Source organism: Melitaea cinxia, chromosome 27, assembly GCF_905220565.1.
Source record: "Melitaea cinxia chromosome 27, ilMelCinx1.1, whole genome shotgun sequence".
Classification (NCBI taxonomy): domain Eukaryota; kingdom Metazoa; phylum Arthropoda; class Insecta; order Lepidoptera; family Nymphalidae; genus Melitaea; species Melitaea cinxia.
Genome location: NC_059420.1, coordinates 3368026 through 3386234, shown reverse-complemented (window position 1 = coordinate 3386234; position 18209 = coordinate 3368026). Strand labels below are relative to the sequence as shown.

The 18209-nt window shown below is 36.6% G+C and overlaps 1 protein-coding gene across 1 annotated transcript in view; it reads right to left on the bottom strand.

Annotated features, from left to right (window-relative positions):
• Positions 1 to 729: 729 nt before the first annotated feature.
• Positions 730 to 18209, bottom strand: part of LOC123667075 (programmed cell death protein 4) — a 33648-nt gene continuing 16168 nt past the window's right edge. The window contains exons 3-10 of the mRNA XM_045601069.1: positions 9781 to 9882; positions 9087 to 9204; positions 8223 to 8382; positions 5428 to 5517; positions 4405 to 4537; positions 3141 to 3251; positions 2187 to 2326; positions 730 to 1146 (exon numbers count right to left, since the gene is read on the bottom strand). Of these exons, the coding sequence (XP_045457025.1) occupies positions 1074 to 1146; positions 2187 to 2326; positions 3141 to 3251; positions 4405 to 4537; positions 5428 to 5517; positions 8223 to 8382; positions 9087 to 9204; positions 9781 to 9882 (927 nt within the window). The 3' untranslated portion in view covers positions 730 to 1073. The remainder of the gene's footprint in view (positions 1147 to 2186; positions 2327 to 3140; positions 3252 to 4404; positions 4538 to 5427; positions 5518 to 8222; positions 8383 to 9086; positions 9205 to 9780; positions 9883 to 18209) is intronic.

Below are 18209 nucleotides of genomic sequence, written 5' to 3'. Positions count from 1 at the left end.
CAGTCGGGCTTCTACACTTTCGAGAAAAATGCTCTCAGCTGTGTTGTAATCTCAATAAATCAATTTCTAATCTATACACAAAACATTAGTCAAATATAGTAGTAGTTTTAGTAAAACTATCTTGCGCCTTACTACCGTTTGTATAGCATATAAATGTATGTAGTGTATGTGTTTTAATTTAATGTCTCTCGCTTGTATCCTCTATATCCATACACAGGAGGATACCAGCGATGACTCAATAGGAATTTTAAAGAAAATTAACACAATAATTTGCGCCACAACACCCCCGTATAGTAATATTCAAAATCCTAAACTATTAAACGACTTAAAATGTCGTCAGAACGTTATTGTACACAAACTTAAAATTATATCTATATTTTAAAAGCGAACGCGCCGTTTTGCTGAATTCTTATCACTATTATAAAAGTAATAATATCGATCGATTTCCTTTGCTTGTGTGTTGCCATCTTTTTTTTAACAATTGTAACACTTATAAAAACTCAATTAGTATTAGGTCCAAAGTAATGTGAAACTCAGAGTATAACATATGTTCGACTGTCTCAATTTAAGCTGGCGTATTTGCTTTATCTTTTTCTCATGGATGGGAATTGTGAACAAAGTCACATGTACCGCTTATATAATTATAATAGTAGTAAATAAATCCTGCAAAACGCCGCTTACTAGAAGAAAAAAAAAATTTTTTGCGCCATAGCACATCACAGACTGCAGTAATTCTAAAAATACCATTTATTATCTGTATGTTCAATTAAATTACAAACTTTTTTGTAAAAAAATAATAATAAAAAAGCGCTGGCGAATACAATTACAAATATTTCTCACATTTTTAACGCGTTTTATACTATAAGAAACATAAAAAACATAAACTACATCAGTAGAATAAATTATAATCATAGACAAGTCTACTTTTTTTTTTTAAATAACGCTTCAGTGAATATTGTAGATGTCTAATGTTTTTTTTTATAATTTTGCAGTTTCGTCAGCTCTTGAAAAAAAATTTAGTTTTTGTAATACTATTACGCTGAGATCTGTGTGTGGCTGTGTGTAGCGCAGGTTTATTCTCTCAGCTTGAGCGCGTGGTCCTTTATGGCGCCACCGTCGCCTTCGGAAACGAAACGCTTGCGACCTCTGTAAATAAAAACAATAATTATATTAATAAAAGATATAGGTTATATTAAGATTACCAGGTGAAAATCTTAAAGGTTATAGGACCCTGGCTCATCTGGTCAAAACGGCATGATTCCAGTGGCAACGTGCCGCGGTGAAGTAAGCCCGGGTAAGGAGGTGAGCCTCAAGGCCCATACCCAGACAGGCTCTCGGGTCTGAAAGGAGGATCCACACACACAGGTTCTATGAATCGACACAAGTTCTATGAATTTTTTGAAGGGTAGGTATAGTTAATAAGTAATTAAGGTAAGCCCTACGGTCACCAACACGCCTGCCTAGCATGGTGACTATGAGCAACACACACGAGTTACGTCATTTTTGACGCGAACTTGTGGAGGCCTATGTCTAGCGATAGGGTGTAATAAGTAATTTAATGCTGATAAATCTGCCCCTTTAATGATAAGTTCAAATAAAGCTGGGAATATAGCATTTGAACATACTAACTCGAATTAATATAGGCTGCATAATTTATTTTGTAAATTATTTTGCGCAATTTTTATAATTTTGGCACGCCTATTGTACCAGTGCACTTGAGCTCATCACGTAAAGTGAAATTGCGGCGTGAAGGGTCCCGCTAGGTGGGCATGGATATTGTGCGAACATGCATGCGACATATGCCTGAACATTTCAAGTGGTCGTGATTCTGGGTGACTCATCTATAGTGGACAAGCACTTTCGAGTCTCAACGGTAGGAGGGTGTCTTAAACAAGCGGACACATAAATTGTGCCAAAAATACTCCTGAACTCCTCTAGTATGACGAATATTTACTGGAGAGGATCTCACCTGGCGGACACTTGCATAGTGTCGTCAAAGTGAGCTTTGCAGGTACACAATATATAAAATGCAGACTTCTGACCTAGCGAATGTGTGTTAAATTACAGGGTCAAACGTGTGAGCTCCTTGAGTATTGTGTATGTATAGTACAGTAATACTTGATGGACACGCTCCTTGTGTCTTGTATCAACTCATCACCTATGACTAAGTTGTAAGGAGGGCTTACCTGGTGGGCATACGAGCTAGCACGTGGTCGGAAAGTCGAAAGCGCGCCGTACAGCGCTCCACAAAACGATCCAGCATTATGTAGGCGAGAGGGACGTCCAATACTATGTCAGACATGTCCTCCAAGACGCGGAGAAATCCCTGGGGGACGCGGGATTGTTAGTACATCTTTGTATAGAAAATAAACGTAATTTTTAACTAGCTGACCTGCTTTCATTGTCTTGCTTTTTGAACTGCCGAACATGTTAAGTTGAAAGTTAATAATTTTGTTGCAAAAATTTCGTCTTTTTGGGTTTCGTAAGAATTTTCTGCAAAGTATTAGAAAACTTTAAAGTCCAGTCGTTTTAGAGTTTTGCGCTTAGTGAACATATTCAGATTCAGAAAAATTGTAAAATAATAAAAAATAATTTAATAAAAAAAAAAAGAAAACTGAAAAATTCATCTACACATATTTTTACAATTCCGTATATCCATCTGATGCGGGTGAGGACGACCGGTTTGCTTTTGCACGCGTAATCATAATTTTAAAGTAAGTTTGCACTTGAACATATTACGAGACTCCAATCGCTCTTTTATGTGTTATTTAGTACTTTTAGAGTTTTAACAAATATCGGGGATAAATGGTAACCCGTTTGAGCTCTTAAATAACTTTCTTTGCAGATGTGTTCCGCTTAGGACCAGTTTTTTTAGCTCCATACGAATTATTAACCTGGCACGTCTATTTCGACCGCGCTGAGAGTAAGTCTAGCTAGTGTGAGGAGATCAATACGATGGCTCCTAAGTATACTGAGTCAACTGACAATTTTTGACTATTACATTTTTTTAAGATATAAATAACATTTACTTCATATCCTAACTACCTATGTAACAAAAAAAATAAAGTTATTAGAAGTAGAGTAGACTCAGTATACTTAGGAGCCATCGAATAGTTGAGAGCCAGTAAGCCGGTGCGAACCCTGTCCATCTGGTCGGGCGTGACGACGACGCAGCGCCGCAGTTCCGCCAGGAACGTGCACAGCTGTTCCTCCACACCCGAGTTGATCGCTTCCACCGCCAGCAGCACCGTCTGCGGACATAGACACTTACTTTACATCCGACTTGAATATATTTCCAAATTTCACTTCATCTTTTATGTGCGTTATGCAGTTGAATACTGGCCCACTGGTCCAACGATCCAGGTTAGATTGCCAGTGTAGGCTGGATAAGGATTACGGTAAACCGGGATGTCCGGCGCTAACTTAAAGTGGCTTACGTCCAGCAGTGGACTCTGATAAGCTGAAGTGACGATGATGATGAGTTAAATAGCATATGTGTACATATAATAATAATAACTTTATTTGTAAAACACACTGTTCCTAAAAAACACAATATATGCATATACATATAACTTTCGAGGCAGGCATTACAATCAAAGTCTTAAGTCTAATACAATATGTGAGTAATAAAAAACAAAACAATAAAACAAAAAATAGACGATAAAAGAAGATAGTAGCGCGGCAACAGTGTCTCACAAAAAGGTGGGACCTCAGCTATTCTCAGGACTAAAAACCCTGACACTGGTTATCCTGTATGTTTGACGGCGTGTTGGCGCAACGGTCACAGCACTGGTTTGTGGCCGCTGCGTTGGCAATTGCTGGTTCGATCCCCGCAATTGACAAACATTTGTATTGGCCATACAGGTGTTTTCCGTGGTCTGGTTGTTTGTGCAGTCCTTGTGGGTCTCCCCACCGTGCCTCGGAGAGCACGTTAAGCCGTCGGTCCCGGTCATCATCATCATCATCTTCCTGCCCTTATCCCACTTATGTAGGGTCGGCACAACATGATACTCTAATTCCCAAGCTCATGTTGTAATGTGATTTGGCTTGTATATTTTACGACCGGCCGCCTGCCTGACATCAACCCTCCTTGGGAAATTTGAGGTAAGAAGAAGGATAGGTGAGAAGGATTTATGTGAGAGAAGGATCTGGGGTTACGGATACCAGTACCACGGATCACGGGGAGGGGTGTGTGACACTAGCAGCTAGAGTAGTCCGGGGTCGCGTACCCGTAGCGGTTCCAACCAGTTATCGGATAGATATCTAGTGGCCCCACCCTCTGGACAACTGGTCGACTGGTCCCGGTGTTACTCATAATAGGGAATACATCCGCCAACTCGCATGGAGCAGCGTGGTGGATTAAGCTCTGATCCTCCTACACGGGGAAGCAGTGCGTGCGCCCACCTCGTAGACCAGCTCGTGGTGGAAGTGCGGCACCTCCAGCTCGCGCACGCAGCGCATGGCCTCCGCCAGGTCGCCGGACGTCAGGTACTCCTTCAGCAGCAGCTGGATCTGCCGGATCAGCGACTTCACCGGCCTGGGGACGGGCACGTTATACTCAGTATTGGATGTCTTTAGCATTTCGGTCATTTATTGAATAATTATAACTCTCACTGTGGTAGGGCACAGCAGAAAATATGCTGCTCAAATTCTGAACTTGACTGTGGAAGTACCTCGACATTACAGAAGAACACTGAATAAGTGCATAAAATATAGCATTATATTCTTGTGGTTAATAAGGTAGAGAGCTCCTGAGAAACATCAGGAGTAGGGTCTGAAATGACCTTGCGATGAACGTGGTGTTCCAGATGTCTATAGGTTACAGTAACTACCATAGCTTACCATGAGATGAAACATACTTGTTTACCGACTTAGTGATATAAAAAAAATACTATTTTAGGCCTATTTGAATATCAATGTCATTGCTATCATCATTACTCAATATTATAGGTGACCGATTTGATGGCATTAAGTTTCCCCGATAAAAAATCACCACTTCACTATAACAGTGCTTTATTTATATCAAGTGTAAAGCTGTTTTTACACCTACATAATTTTTTTTTTAAATTTTTTAACAATAAGCAATAGAAAAAAGTTTCAGTTCTAAAATAATTGACAATAATAGACTTGCAATTTTATTTTACAGAGATTATATAAAATAAACAAATACAGAGAATAAAATACACAAATAAAGAGATTATATGAAATACACAGGTCGAAGACGGGCAGCAGCGTCTTCAGTGCGACAAAGCCTGCCCTACGGTCACCAACCCGCCTGTCCAGCGTGGTTGGTGACTATGGGCAAAACACATGAGACACTTTTGTGGAGGCCTATGTCCAGTAGTGGACTGCGAAAGGCTGTTGTGATGATAATGTGATATAAAATATTGTTCAAATATATTAAATTCGGTGTAACATTTGCCTCACCTTATACCACCGCCGACTCCCCAAATATTGTCCAGTCGAACTAAACCTTGCTTCATGGAGAGCAGCGTCTCCGCCCTGTGTATCGCTTGTCTGAAAACAATGAAAATTGTACATAAATATACATTTACTAGCTGTGCCCGCGGCGAAATCAGTTTGTCACAAAGTTTTCCCGGTAAAATTCCAGTGAAACTCTCATCAAAATCGGCTTAGCCGTTCCGTAAACCTTCCTCTTGAAGCCTTCTCTACATTGGTGAAACCGCATGAAAATCCGTTCAGTAGATTTTGAAGGAATCGATCACATACGCTTTTGGAGACTTTGTTTTATACTACACTAACTGTTGCCCGTAGCTACCTCCACGTGGTTATAAAGATATGCATTACAATTAAGCTGCTTAACGCAAATTATTTTTTATTTCAGTCACTTGAAATTCTTATCACTCTGAGTAACCTTTTCAAACGCACAATTTAGAATAATTTAATAGTTATTTTTATAAAACCTCTCTATACACCACATTTTTAGTTTTATTTTCAGGCTGCAGTACAAATACCCTTTCAGGCGAACTTATAGCTGCTGTATATGTTTCATACAAACTATCAACCCCAATTAAACCCCCTTAGCGGTGGAATATCGCAAAACCCGTTCTTAGCGGACGTCTACTAACTATAATCTACCTCCCTGCCAAATTTCATCTTTGTCCATCCTGAATGGATGGACCATCCAGCGGTTTTTGAGTTCTCGTGATGAGTGAGTCAGTGACCTTTCTCTTTTATATATATAGATTACGATGTATTAGTTGGAAACTTCCTCACCATCTATAGAGCATACATTTTAAATTTCAAATCTCTTACCTTAATAACATAGGACTTTCATACAAACTTCCAAACCCGTTTTATCCCCTTAAGGGTCGAGTTTCGTAAAATCCGTTCTCAGCGGACGTCTACACCCTTTAAGGAACCTACTGCCAAATTTCAAATTTGTAGCTGTTATAGTTTCGGAGATTTCGTGATGAGGGAGTCAACCTACCATCCCCCGTTTTAACCCCAAAAAGGAATTGATTTCTAAAGATACATTATTTGGACACCTTCTCACCATCTAAAGAGCGTACATTTTAAATTTCAAGTCTCTTACTTCAAAAACATAGGACTTTCATACAAACTTCCCACCCCCGTTTTATTCCCTTAGGGGTCGGGTTTCGTCAAATCCGTTCTCAGTGGATGTTTACGCCCTATAAGGAACATATTTGCCAAATTTCAAGTTAATAGCTGTTATAGTTTCGGAGATTTCGTGATGAGTGAGTCAACCTACTATCCCCCGTTTTAACCCCAAAAGGGAGTTGATTTCTAAAGATACATTATTTGGACACCTTCTCACCATCTAAAGAGCGTACATTTTAAATTTCAAGTCTCTTACTTCAAAAACATAGGACTTTCATACAAACTTCCAACCCCCGTTTTATTCCCTTAGGGGTCGAGTTTCGTCAAATCCGTTCTCAGTGGATGTTTACGCCCTATAAGGAACATATTTGCCAAATTTTAAGTTAATAGCTGTTATAGTTTCGGAGATTTCGTGATGAGTGAGTCAACCTACCATCCCCCATTTTAACCCCAAAAGGGAGTTGATTTCTAAAGATACATTATTTGGACACCTTTTCACTATCTATAGAGCTTACATTTTAAATTTCAAGTCTCTTACTTCAAAACATAGGACTTTCATACAAACTTCCAACCCCCGTCTTACCCCCCCTTAAGGGTCGAGTTTCGTATAATCCGTTCTTAGCGGATGCTTACATCTTATAAGGAGCCTACCTGCCAAATTTCAAGTTTGTAGGTGTTATAGTTTCGGAGATTTCGTGATGAGTGACCTTTCGCTTTTATATATATTATAGATTTTACATTTAATCATATAATGGTTTTTAATGTTTACTCGAATTTAAGTCATTATTATGAAACAACCTTTTTTTCAGATATTATAGATGCCCAGATTGGATTGATAAAATCCGAGAAAAGTTGTTACATTTACTCATTTCTACCTGCAAAATCTGTACTATTTATTCTGCATGCGTATAGTCGCCAAAACGCCACTGGTCACGTATTTTTCTAGTTCATCCATAGCTATAAGTCACGTTCTCCAAGTTACCTTAACCTCTCAATGATACATCATCACTGGCCTTAATCCGTCTATTGTAGACGATTTAGACAGTGTCAGACAGACACTGTGTCGCTTAGGCCACTGTTCAGAAAAACGCCAGAGTTGTCTAAGCTCTGCGCCACCCACTCGACCTCACTGGCTAGGCCCACAGGAACGACCAGTCGATATGTGTTGAGCCAGTTCGGTTGCAGGAGTCTTTCGCATTTTAGAGCTATGTCACGAATTGACGGAGACCCCATTCTGTGTATCAAATGAAGTTTTCCTTCTCCAGGACCCTGATGATTTTAAGCCAGATTTATCCCTCGGTCGCCTTTTACGACCCCCACAGGAAGAAAGGGGGTGGTGCTATTCTACTCGGCCGACACCACACGGCAACAATAACAATAATACAATCAATGGAATAATCAGATGGTAAACGTTGCTGTTATTTTATTTAGGTAAAAGTAAAGCAGGAAATATCACGCTCATAGTACAAAGCGGTCTGTCTGGGGAAGTACGTCTACCTTACAGAAGATTATAGCTGCATAACATTGCTCCCAAATAGTATTATTTTCCTGTGACGTGTGAGGTTACCGTTTACCATCAGGTGGACCATCATGTTGCATGCTCACCATTTTTATATTTTATATTTAAAAAAAAAACTCACCGGGCAGGAGGATTAAGGTCTAGTTGAGCCTGCGTCTGTACAAACTTAGGGGGCAGGCAGTCATCGGCCACACAGCGAGCGATAAAGTTGGACAACAGAACAGCAGCGTCCGGAGTGTCCAGGATTAAGTCAGGGAGCTTGTCCAGCAGACGCTCGAACGCTGGAAGTTGTATTTTACTTTTATATATGTACTATTTGTGTCCCGCGATTGCAATCGCGTTATTTTGAGAAAGTATAGCCCATAGCATTCCCCAGTAAATGAAGGATACAACACAAAAATAATTTTTCAATTTGAACCAGTACTACCTGACATTACTGCCTTCAAACAAACATAAACTCTTTAGTTGATAATATTAATAATAATAATAATAATATTCTTTATTGCACACCATTAAAAGATACAAACAAAAGTAGTATAATTAGAGGAAGATGTACAAAGGCGGTCTTATCGCTAAAAGAGTATATTAGTATATTTTCTTTTAAAAATTATAATTTTCTTGGGATTAACTATAAATTATAACAGTAACATAACAAGAAACGTCCATCTGTTTATTTTTAAAATGCATTTTACAAGAAATGTCCATTTATTTGTTTTTATATGCACTATTATAGTACTACAAAAGTGTCAGTTTTCAAACAAAAAAAAACCTCTTCAATTTAATTCGACAAATAGTATAATACAAATTAAAATCATCCCGCTCAAATTTAAATAGAACCACATGATAAGCACCAACTTCCCAATACAAAAATAATCATTAAAATCGGTACACCCAGTAGTCATGATGCACATTTAAAAAAATACAGTATAATTTTTGAGCCCTCCTCCTTTCTTATAGTCGGTTAATAAGTGGTATAGAAGCTCACCATAGCCAATGTCTTTAGCAGAGAATATTCTGCCATAGAGGTCGGAGATTAGCACGGATGCCATCTCGCAGTGGGACGGTTTGTGGTCCAGAGCTATTTCTATAATTGTTTCGCAAACCTGCAATAGATAATTTTCTTGACAAACATTAACAAGGTACCTACCTACATTATAGGTTATTGCTTTTATGAAGAAAAAATATATAAAAAGGTATTTAAATTACCAGCATTTTTCAGCTAACAAAAATGTATAGCTTTATGGACAATTAAAGTATTTACAACATTTTTATGTGAGACCTAGGGAAAATATTTCTGTTAGGCTATCAGCAAGAAGTAATACAGGCATCTGGGACATGTTCCACCTTAAAAAATAAACTAAAATTCCAACATCAAGTCTTATGAAGTCGGGCACAGCAGGATAGTAACTGCCCAAAATCAGGAACAGTCCGACTGCGAAATACCTAGTACATCAACATTACAGAAGATTACAGACAAATAACAATGCTTTCAATTAGTATTGTGTTTATATTCTTATGGTAAGGTAGAGCAAGAACTCCTGAAGATGCACTGTATGGATAGCGATGATCCTGGTGTTGTAGACGTCTTTAGGCCCTCAGTAACCGATAATACCGTAATATTTTAGACGGGCATTTGTTTGCCATCCTAGTGTTAAAAAAAAGTAATTTTAGTTCTTTACCAAATGACTCCTCATCGAAGTAACGAATTCCAGGAAGTCCTCGGCCGCAGCGTTAGTGTCACCATGCTCGAAGTATTCTAATATCACCGGTTCGGATTTTCGCTGTAACAAAAAATGTTAATTTTTCAGTTTTTTGAAGTGAAACTTTGGGCGCATGAGGGTAACATTTTACGGATGAAACGCAATAATAATAATAGCGTCACGAAGATGTGCAACGCTTTTGTCGAGCAACAGAGCCACCTAGCGTGTACTATAGAAACTACAAATCATTACATACATTAATATCGATAGTATTACATTGCAAACTAACTAGATGGCGCTGGAACGGAAGTCTAAAGCTTTAGATTTGTATAAATATAAACGAGACTTAAAAATTAGTTTGAGTTAAAATAGTTAGTATGGAGTGTGCCTATTTAAACAGAAATAAATATTACATAACCATTTCAAAATTTAAAATAATAATATAGATCTTTCTTTTCGGGTTTAATACAATGTTATGCGTAATTCAATTATTATTATTATTCTTTTACTAATTTTACTATGTTTGATATCAATATCTGCTCATCACACAATTGTCTCTAAGGTGATCAACTTAATACCAGTTATTCCTTATATAAATCTAATATATTATAAAATTCTCGTGTCGCGGTGTTTGTAGTTAAACTCCTCCGAAACGGCTTGACCAATTCTCATGGGATTTTGTGTGCATATTGGGTAGGTCTGAGAATCGAACAACATCTATTTTTCATGCCCCTAAATGTTAAGGGTAGTCCACGCCTCATTTTTTAAAGATTATTTTTAGATTAATTATTTATTTTTTATTTTATTATGATTTGGCGTTGAAAAATACATACAACGCTAAATTTTCACCCTTTTACCACCAACCCCTATTTTTTATTTTTAAATAGCGTTTAGCGGCAAGACAACGTTTGCCGAGTCAGCTAGTATTTATATATTATTTTTTTAAATAGCTATATATTACCCCCATATTTGGGGCGAGAGACGAATAAATGACCCAGGAGCTTAAAGCAAACTTTCTGCAACTGTCAATGCCAATGTTCAGTCGAAGTTAAATTTTTATGAATAGCTTAGGTTAAGTCCTACATTACATTACATTACATTAGATTAAGTCCTACGGTCACCAACCCGCCTGCCCAGCGTGGTGACTATGGGCAAAACACACGAGTTCACGTTATTTTTGGCGTAAACTTGTGGAGGCCTATGTCCAGCAGTGGACTGTATAGGCTGTAATGATGAAGTCCTACATTTTGACAAACACTGACTTAAAATTTAAACTTCGTACAAAGTCTAAAGTATATGTGTCTTTCTTGCGATTTGATATCACAAAGTTGTATTGTTTTACCAATAGTCATTGACCCGTTGAATTGATTATTCAAAGCATGCGCGCGACCAAGCATGGCCGCAAATGCATTCTACATAAAATATTAAATTTTACCTTTGTTTAGTTGCCGTTTTGTTTGTTATCTTTGACAAATAAGGTTTTTGTTGAATGTGTTGTAATAAAAAAGTATTTTTAAGTTTAATGGACTTTTTCCAGTAATTTAGGTTGAAGAGCAAAATTATTTGTGGTCGTTTGAGGTGTCAGTTAGTAACTATAGCAAATATATAATAGAAGACAATTCCATTAAAAGACAATGCTAATAAAAAATACTAATATTAAAAAAAAATTCGACATTTTGTTTTTTATCCAGACGATATTTAAAAAAGTGTTTGAAAGATCTTAGACCTTCAAGATATTGATCGAAGAGTGTGACGGATTATTTTTAAAATAAGTTGGGCTGAAAAGTTCGTATCGTTTCTATGAGATGGCGCCACTAGAATAAAATCCGTATCATTTTAGGTAGTACCAACCTTCAAAAGAAACATATATATTGACAGCTGTCTGATTATTAGTTTGTGAGATACAGCATTTTAAATGAAGCAACTTTTGCTATTGTGAAAAAACGGATAATAATTGTATTTGCTGGCAAACGAAAAAAAAAAAAAAATGACTTCAATTACATCGACAAGTAATACAACGTAGGTAGACGAAAAACTAAACGCTGTGTGGTTACAGCATTAAGAATATAGCCTCTCTTCCTGTGGGTATCGTAAGAGGCGACTAAGGGATAACACAGTTCCACTACCACCTTGGAACTTAAAAAGCCGACCGAAGGCGGGATAACCATCCATCTGCTGGCTTTGAATCGCGCCGAAGACGGGCAGCAGCGTCTTCGGCGCGACAAAGCCAGCCCTGCGGTCACCAACCCGCCTGCCCAGCGTGGTGACTATAGGCAAAACACATGAGTTCACTTCATTTTTGGCGCGAACTTGTGGAGGCCTATGTCCAGCAGTGGACTGTAATAGGCTGAAATGATGATGATATGAGATGAAAAAATAGTCAAGTAAATACGCATGATCAAATATTACTCCAAAAGTTGTAATCAGATCTCGATGAAATTTAAATGTGACCACCTGATAAACAACGATTAAATTAAAAAAAATCAAAATCGGTAATAATCAATTGAGTAACCTCCCCCTTTTTTGAAGTCGGTTAAAAAGGAATTTCGTGTTTAATGAAACACTATTTTTTGATTAAAAAAAAGTGCTGCTGATACCAAAAAGTGGCTTGATAAGTGAGGAGGCTAGGAACAAAAAGTGTCATTTACAGTTTTTAACTTTTTGAGTAAATTGAGAAAATAAATATTCAAGTTGATCTAAGCAATTTTTATTATTTTTTATTAACCATTTATGTGTCAATTCTTGTATTAAATTTAATGTATTATAAGGTTATCTTGCTGGTTTTGAAATTTGGAAGAAAAATAATAAAATACACATCAAATGACACCCTTTGATCCAATAGCTTGTAAATGTCACTATTTGATTGAATAATTTTGTAAAATGTCACCTTTTGAAACTCGCTGTCTAAAAAAGGTTACCTTATGAACCATTCTGTATGAAAATAAAAATAGATTCACACAAAACATTTTTAATTCTTATACATGTAATTCTCCATAATCAGGTTCCAAACAATCACAACGATTTTCATTATGAAAAAATGAACTTTGCCATGCTGAGATATTATTTTTTGATAATGTTCTTTAGTGTTTATCATTGTCACTTTTCTGAGATCTTTTTCTATTCGCCCAAAAACACGATCGGCTGGCAAAAAACTATGTCCCAGTGTGTCCCTATGAACAGGATATACAATCAAAATTTCTTTAATAGATGGAGGTGACTCTGGCTAACCAGAACACATCCGTCACAAAACACGCGGATGCTGTCTATGTTATTGTTTTCAACAATATTTTAAATCGATTAATTTTTTTTTTGGGAAAATTTACCCGGTTTGAACTGACTAAAGACTCTTCAAATGTATTTCCTAAGAATATGTCACTTTTTGAATTCAAGTCTTAATAATCTCTGTGATTGAATAAAAATGTATCTTTTTGTTCCGGAAGCAGAAGTTCAGATCGATTTTTCTATGAAACTAGTCATTTTTTGAACAAAATCTTGAGAGTAACAGATAGAATTTAACATTTTGAGTCGATTACAAAAAAAAACCGAATTGAGCAAAATACGTAAATGTCACTTTTTGTTCCTAACCTCCTCAAGTGTTATCCGGACTCTGCGCCGGGCGAAGTAACCGTTCGTAAGTGGTTTGCTAAATTCCGTACAGGCCATAATAGCACCGAAGACGATGAACGCAGTGGACGTCCAAAAGAGGCTGTTACGGACGATAAAATCAAAAAAATTCACAAAATGATTTTGTAAGATCGTAAATTGAGGTTGATTTGTATAGCTGACACTCTAAAGATATCAAAGGAACGTGTTGGACATATCGTTAATGGATTTTGGTACATTTGGGTATGCGAAAGCTATGTGCAAAGTGGGTGCCGCGCGATCTCACAATCGACCAAAAACAAGAACGTGTCGATGCTTCAGAGCAATGATTTGAACTGTTCAACCGCAATAGAAGTAAATTTTTGCGTCGATATGTGACAATCGATGAAACGTGGATCCATCACTACACTCCGGAGTCCAGTCGGCAGTCATCTGAGCGGACTGCACGCGATGAACCGAATCGAAAACGTGGAAAACTCAACAGTCGGGCGGTAAGGTTGTGGCGTCGGTATTTTGGGATGCACATGGAATAATTTTCATCGACTATCTTGGAAAGGGAAAAAACCATCAACAGCGACTAAGTATTAGATAGCGTTATTGGAAGCGTTTGAAAGACGAAATCGCGAAAAAACATTTGAAGAAGAAGAAAGTGTTGTTTCTTCAAAACAATGTGCCATTTCACAAATTGATGAAAACGATGGTAAAATTGCATGAATTGGGCTTAGAATAGTTTCCGCATCCACCGTATTCTCCGGATTTGGCTCGCAGCTACTTTTTCCTGTTCTCAGATCTCAAGAGAATGTTCGCTGGAAAGAAATTTAAAACCGATGAGGAAGTAATCGCCGAAACAGAGTCCCTTTTTGAGGCTAAACACAAATCATACAACAAAAATGGTATTGAAAAGTTGGAAAATCGCTATAATCGGTGTATTTTGAATGAATGAAATGAAAAAAATGAAATGAAAAATGCTGAATTTTGCCAAAAAAATGTGTTTTTCTATAAAACGATACGAACTTTTCAACCCAACTGTTAATTAACTTTTTAAATAAAAATTACTGCCAACTCTTAATATTTTTGCGGCATTTTTCAGCTAAGTTGAACATTAAAATTTTATAAACGGTTCGTAAATATTGCTCGTTTTTTAAATAAATAAATGTTTATCTACCCTTGGAACAATTAACTTATAAAAACATACCTATACAATTCTTTTATAGTGAAGAATATAAAACTAAGAAGACACAAAACAACATTTTACAAAATACGACAGTAGAACTCAAATAACCCGAATCTCATCCGGGATATGTAATAAAACTAATTTGGGAAACACTGTACCACATTACTTTTAATGTCAAAAACTTTCTCATGCTCTTTTATTATTTTCACACACATGTGGCGACCGTATTTTAATTTCTTACCCTTTCAATATATACACTCCGCGGAAATAGCTTAACTCGCCCCTCTATTTTTCTATATTTACTGTAAAACTAAATATAAGTAAATACTAACGTTAAATGACGAGCCGGTTTTTTTGTTCGCTTACACTGCAACTACTGAACCGATCGGAATAATACTTATACCATATGATCGTGACCGTACCAGGTGAGCCGTACGCTTGTTTGCCAACCTAGTTATGTATATTTAAAACTGAAAAAATAAAAAACTACAGTCGAAGGGTGTGTGCGCATTAACGAGTATCAGAATATGAAACAAGACACAATTAAAAAGCTATATGACAGTTTACCAAATTTAATGTAAGAGCGGTAGATGGCATCATCATCATCATCACCATTTCAGCCTAATGCAGTCGACTGCTGGATACAGGCCTCCACAAGTTGGCGCAAAAAATGGCGTGAACTCATGAGTTTTGCCCATAGTCACCACGCTGGGCAGGCGGGTTGGTGACCGCAGGGCTGGCTTTATAGCACCGAAGACACTGCAACCCGTCTTCGGCCTATGTATTTCAAAGCCAGCAGTTGGATGGTTATCCCGCCATCGGTCGGCATTTTAAGTTCCAAGGGCATAGTGGAACTGTGTTATCACTAGGTCGCCTGTTACGACACCCACGGGAAGAGAGGGGGTGGCTATATTCTTACTGCCGATGCCGTAACCACAAAGCAAATCTACTAAATATTAATTAGTCAATATTCGATTCTTGATATATATTTACGATAGTAATATAATAAAATAAAAAAATATATATCGAAAGGTAAAATATAGGTCGACTTGAGCAACCTCCTCCTTTTTTGAAGTCGGTTAAAATGATAGAGCAGTCTACGAAAACTATTACATAGTCCAGTTAAATTATACTTTAAAATGAGGCGTTCTGAAGTAAAAAAAAGTCTATTTTCGTAGCACGTTTCAGCGCTCACGTCCCCATTCAGCATTGAGGTCGATGACCGATAACGCGTCACGTTGACAAGAGAAGCGATTTTATCAGTAAATATTTTTATAATGCTCACTAGATGCTCTGAAGTTTTAAATCATCCCAATATTTATTTAGTTTAGTTTGTTTTATGTGTTTGTTACCTCGTAACTTTTACTGGTGGTACCGATTTTGATGATTCTTTTATTTTAATGGAAAGCTGGTGCTTGTCTGTGATCCTACTAAAATTTGATCGAAATCCGTCGAACACTTTTGTGTTATCCTCAATAGTGCGTATTTACTTGTCGACATAATATGTAAATTGAAGTCGGTTTTTTTTTCGTTTTACGAGCAAACACAATTATTATATACTTATGGTAGTTATATTTATTTAAACTAGTGGTCGCCCAGGGGTCGAAATTAACCATAATTAAAAATTTAAATTAAAGAAAACCAGAAACATTATAATATGAAAATAAAGAACCTTTTTTTATGTCACTAGGTCGGCAAACAAGCGCACGGCTCACCGGATGGTAAGCGATTACCGTAGCTTATAGAAGCCTGCAACACCAGAAGCATCGCAAGCGCGTTGTCGACCCAATCCCCAATCCCCCCAGGAGCTCTGATCACCTTACTCACCAACAGGAACACAATACTGCTTGAAAACACTATTATTTTAACCTTTGTATTTTTTTTTTTTTAATTTGATTACAGACTGACAATCAACAAAAGAATATAATATGCGGTGTCCCAAATATATGGTAGTGTGTGTTATGTTTTTTTTTATTGATTTAATATATCTCTATGCACAATTAAAAAAAAAATAGCATTCTGCACTCCTTGTCTACATAAACTATAAGTGTACGAAATTTAGTGCAACTCCGTCCGCGCAATTTTCGTAAAAGGGGTACAAAGTTTTTGCTTCACGTATTAATATATACATACTAGCTGATCCGGCGAACTTCGTAATGCCACTTTTTTTTTGTGAATACATCGATTAGTTTAACGAAACTGTGTCTCGACAAAAACGAACAATAAAACAAAAGAATTATAAAGAATATGGTGCGGTCCTTCCGAAGTTACATGCGCATTTCAGCTTTTTTTTTTATTAGATAAATATATTACATTACTGTCGACACGAGAAATCTGATACATGATTTTGAATATGATTTTCAGTTTGTTGATTTAATAACTATTGTATTCAACAAGTGAAGTAACGCTTTATGAATTCACGCGTAAAAGCTATTCATATGAAGATTGGAAACTAATCCAGATCTTGTGACTAAAATATATACAAACGCGACATATTTTAAATTGTAACTTCTTGCACTGCTTGCACCTCTATACGAAATCTCACATGATCATGGTTTGATAGAATTAGATATCCAAATTCAACTTTGCCATAAATCTTGTAATTATATCACATTTTGAAGTAAAATAAATATATAAAGAAGGAAAAGCTTTCATATTTTTAAAAAGCGTGACACAAGCATAGATCACGTCACTCAGGGCTTTTTAGTTGACACTCATCTTAGAAGGAAAAACTCCACATTAAATTCCAAAACTTTGTTTGTTAAGTCAACTGTATGGGAAGAATGTATATGTATAAATTTAGTTTTTTGAGCGTTAATCACCAGCCCAACATCATGGGCCATTTACAAATAAGATTATAGTTGTTTTGCATAATATTTTCAGCTTCAGATACAGATCTATGTGCCGCAAGCAAACAAGTGTCGTCGGTAAATTGATAAATGGAGCCTTGTTTTATCAAATTACACATTTCATTAACATAGAGGAAAAGTGTTTCAATAAATCAAACATGAATTACAATTTAATGTTTTAAATTAAACTAATAATTCTTACATTATAATGATCAATCAGTTGTGTTAACAGTTTATGAACTAATAACAAAACAATCAAACTATTAAACTGAATTAGTTCAATTGACGAGCTATTGTTATCGCGACGACATATATAGTAATACTTAATCATTTTATTAAAAAAAATCTTACCATCATAAGCGTTAAAATCGCTACCTCTTATCTCTATCTCATGTAACATGTCACAGGCGTTATTGACATATTTTACGTAAGTGTCGCAACGAGATGAGACTATTGAATAAAATATCGAGTACAATAAACATTAGCTGCATGAAGTACAAAAACAACTATGTATTTATACGATTCATTTATTATTGGTACACGGCACGGCTATAAAAGAAACAAAAATAAAAATATAATATTAGGGAAATTACAACCATCCGTTTAAAATTATATATTAATAAACGTGCAAATAAGAAATGGATAAAAAACAAAACAAACGAGACGATATAACCGAACAAAAAAAAAACCGGCCAAGTGCGAGTAGGACTCGCGCACCGAGGGTTCCGTACATTAATTATTAAAAATATTTTTACTATATGATGTAACTAAAAATTTATGCT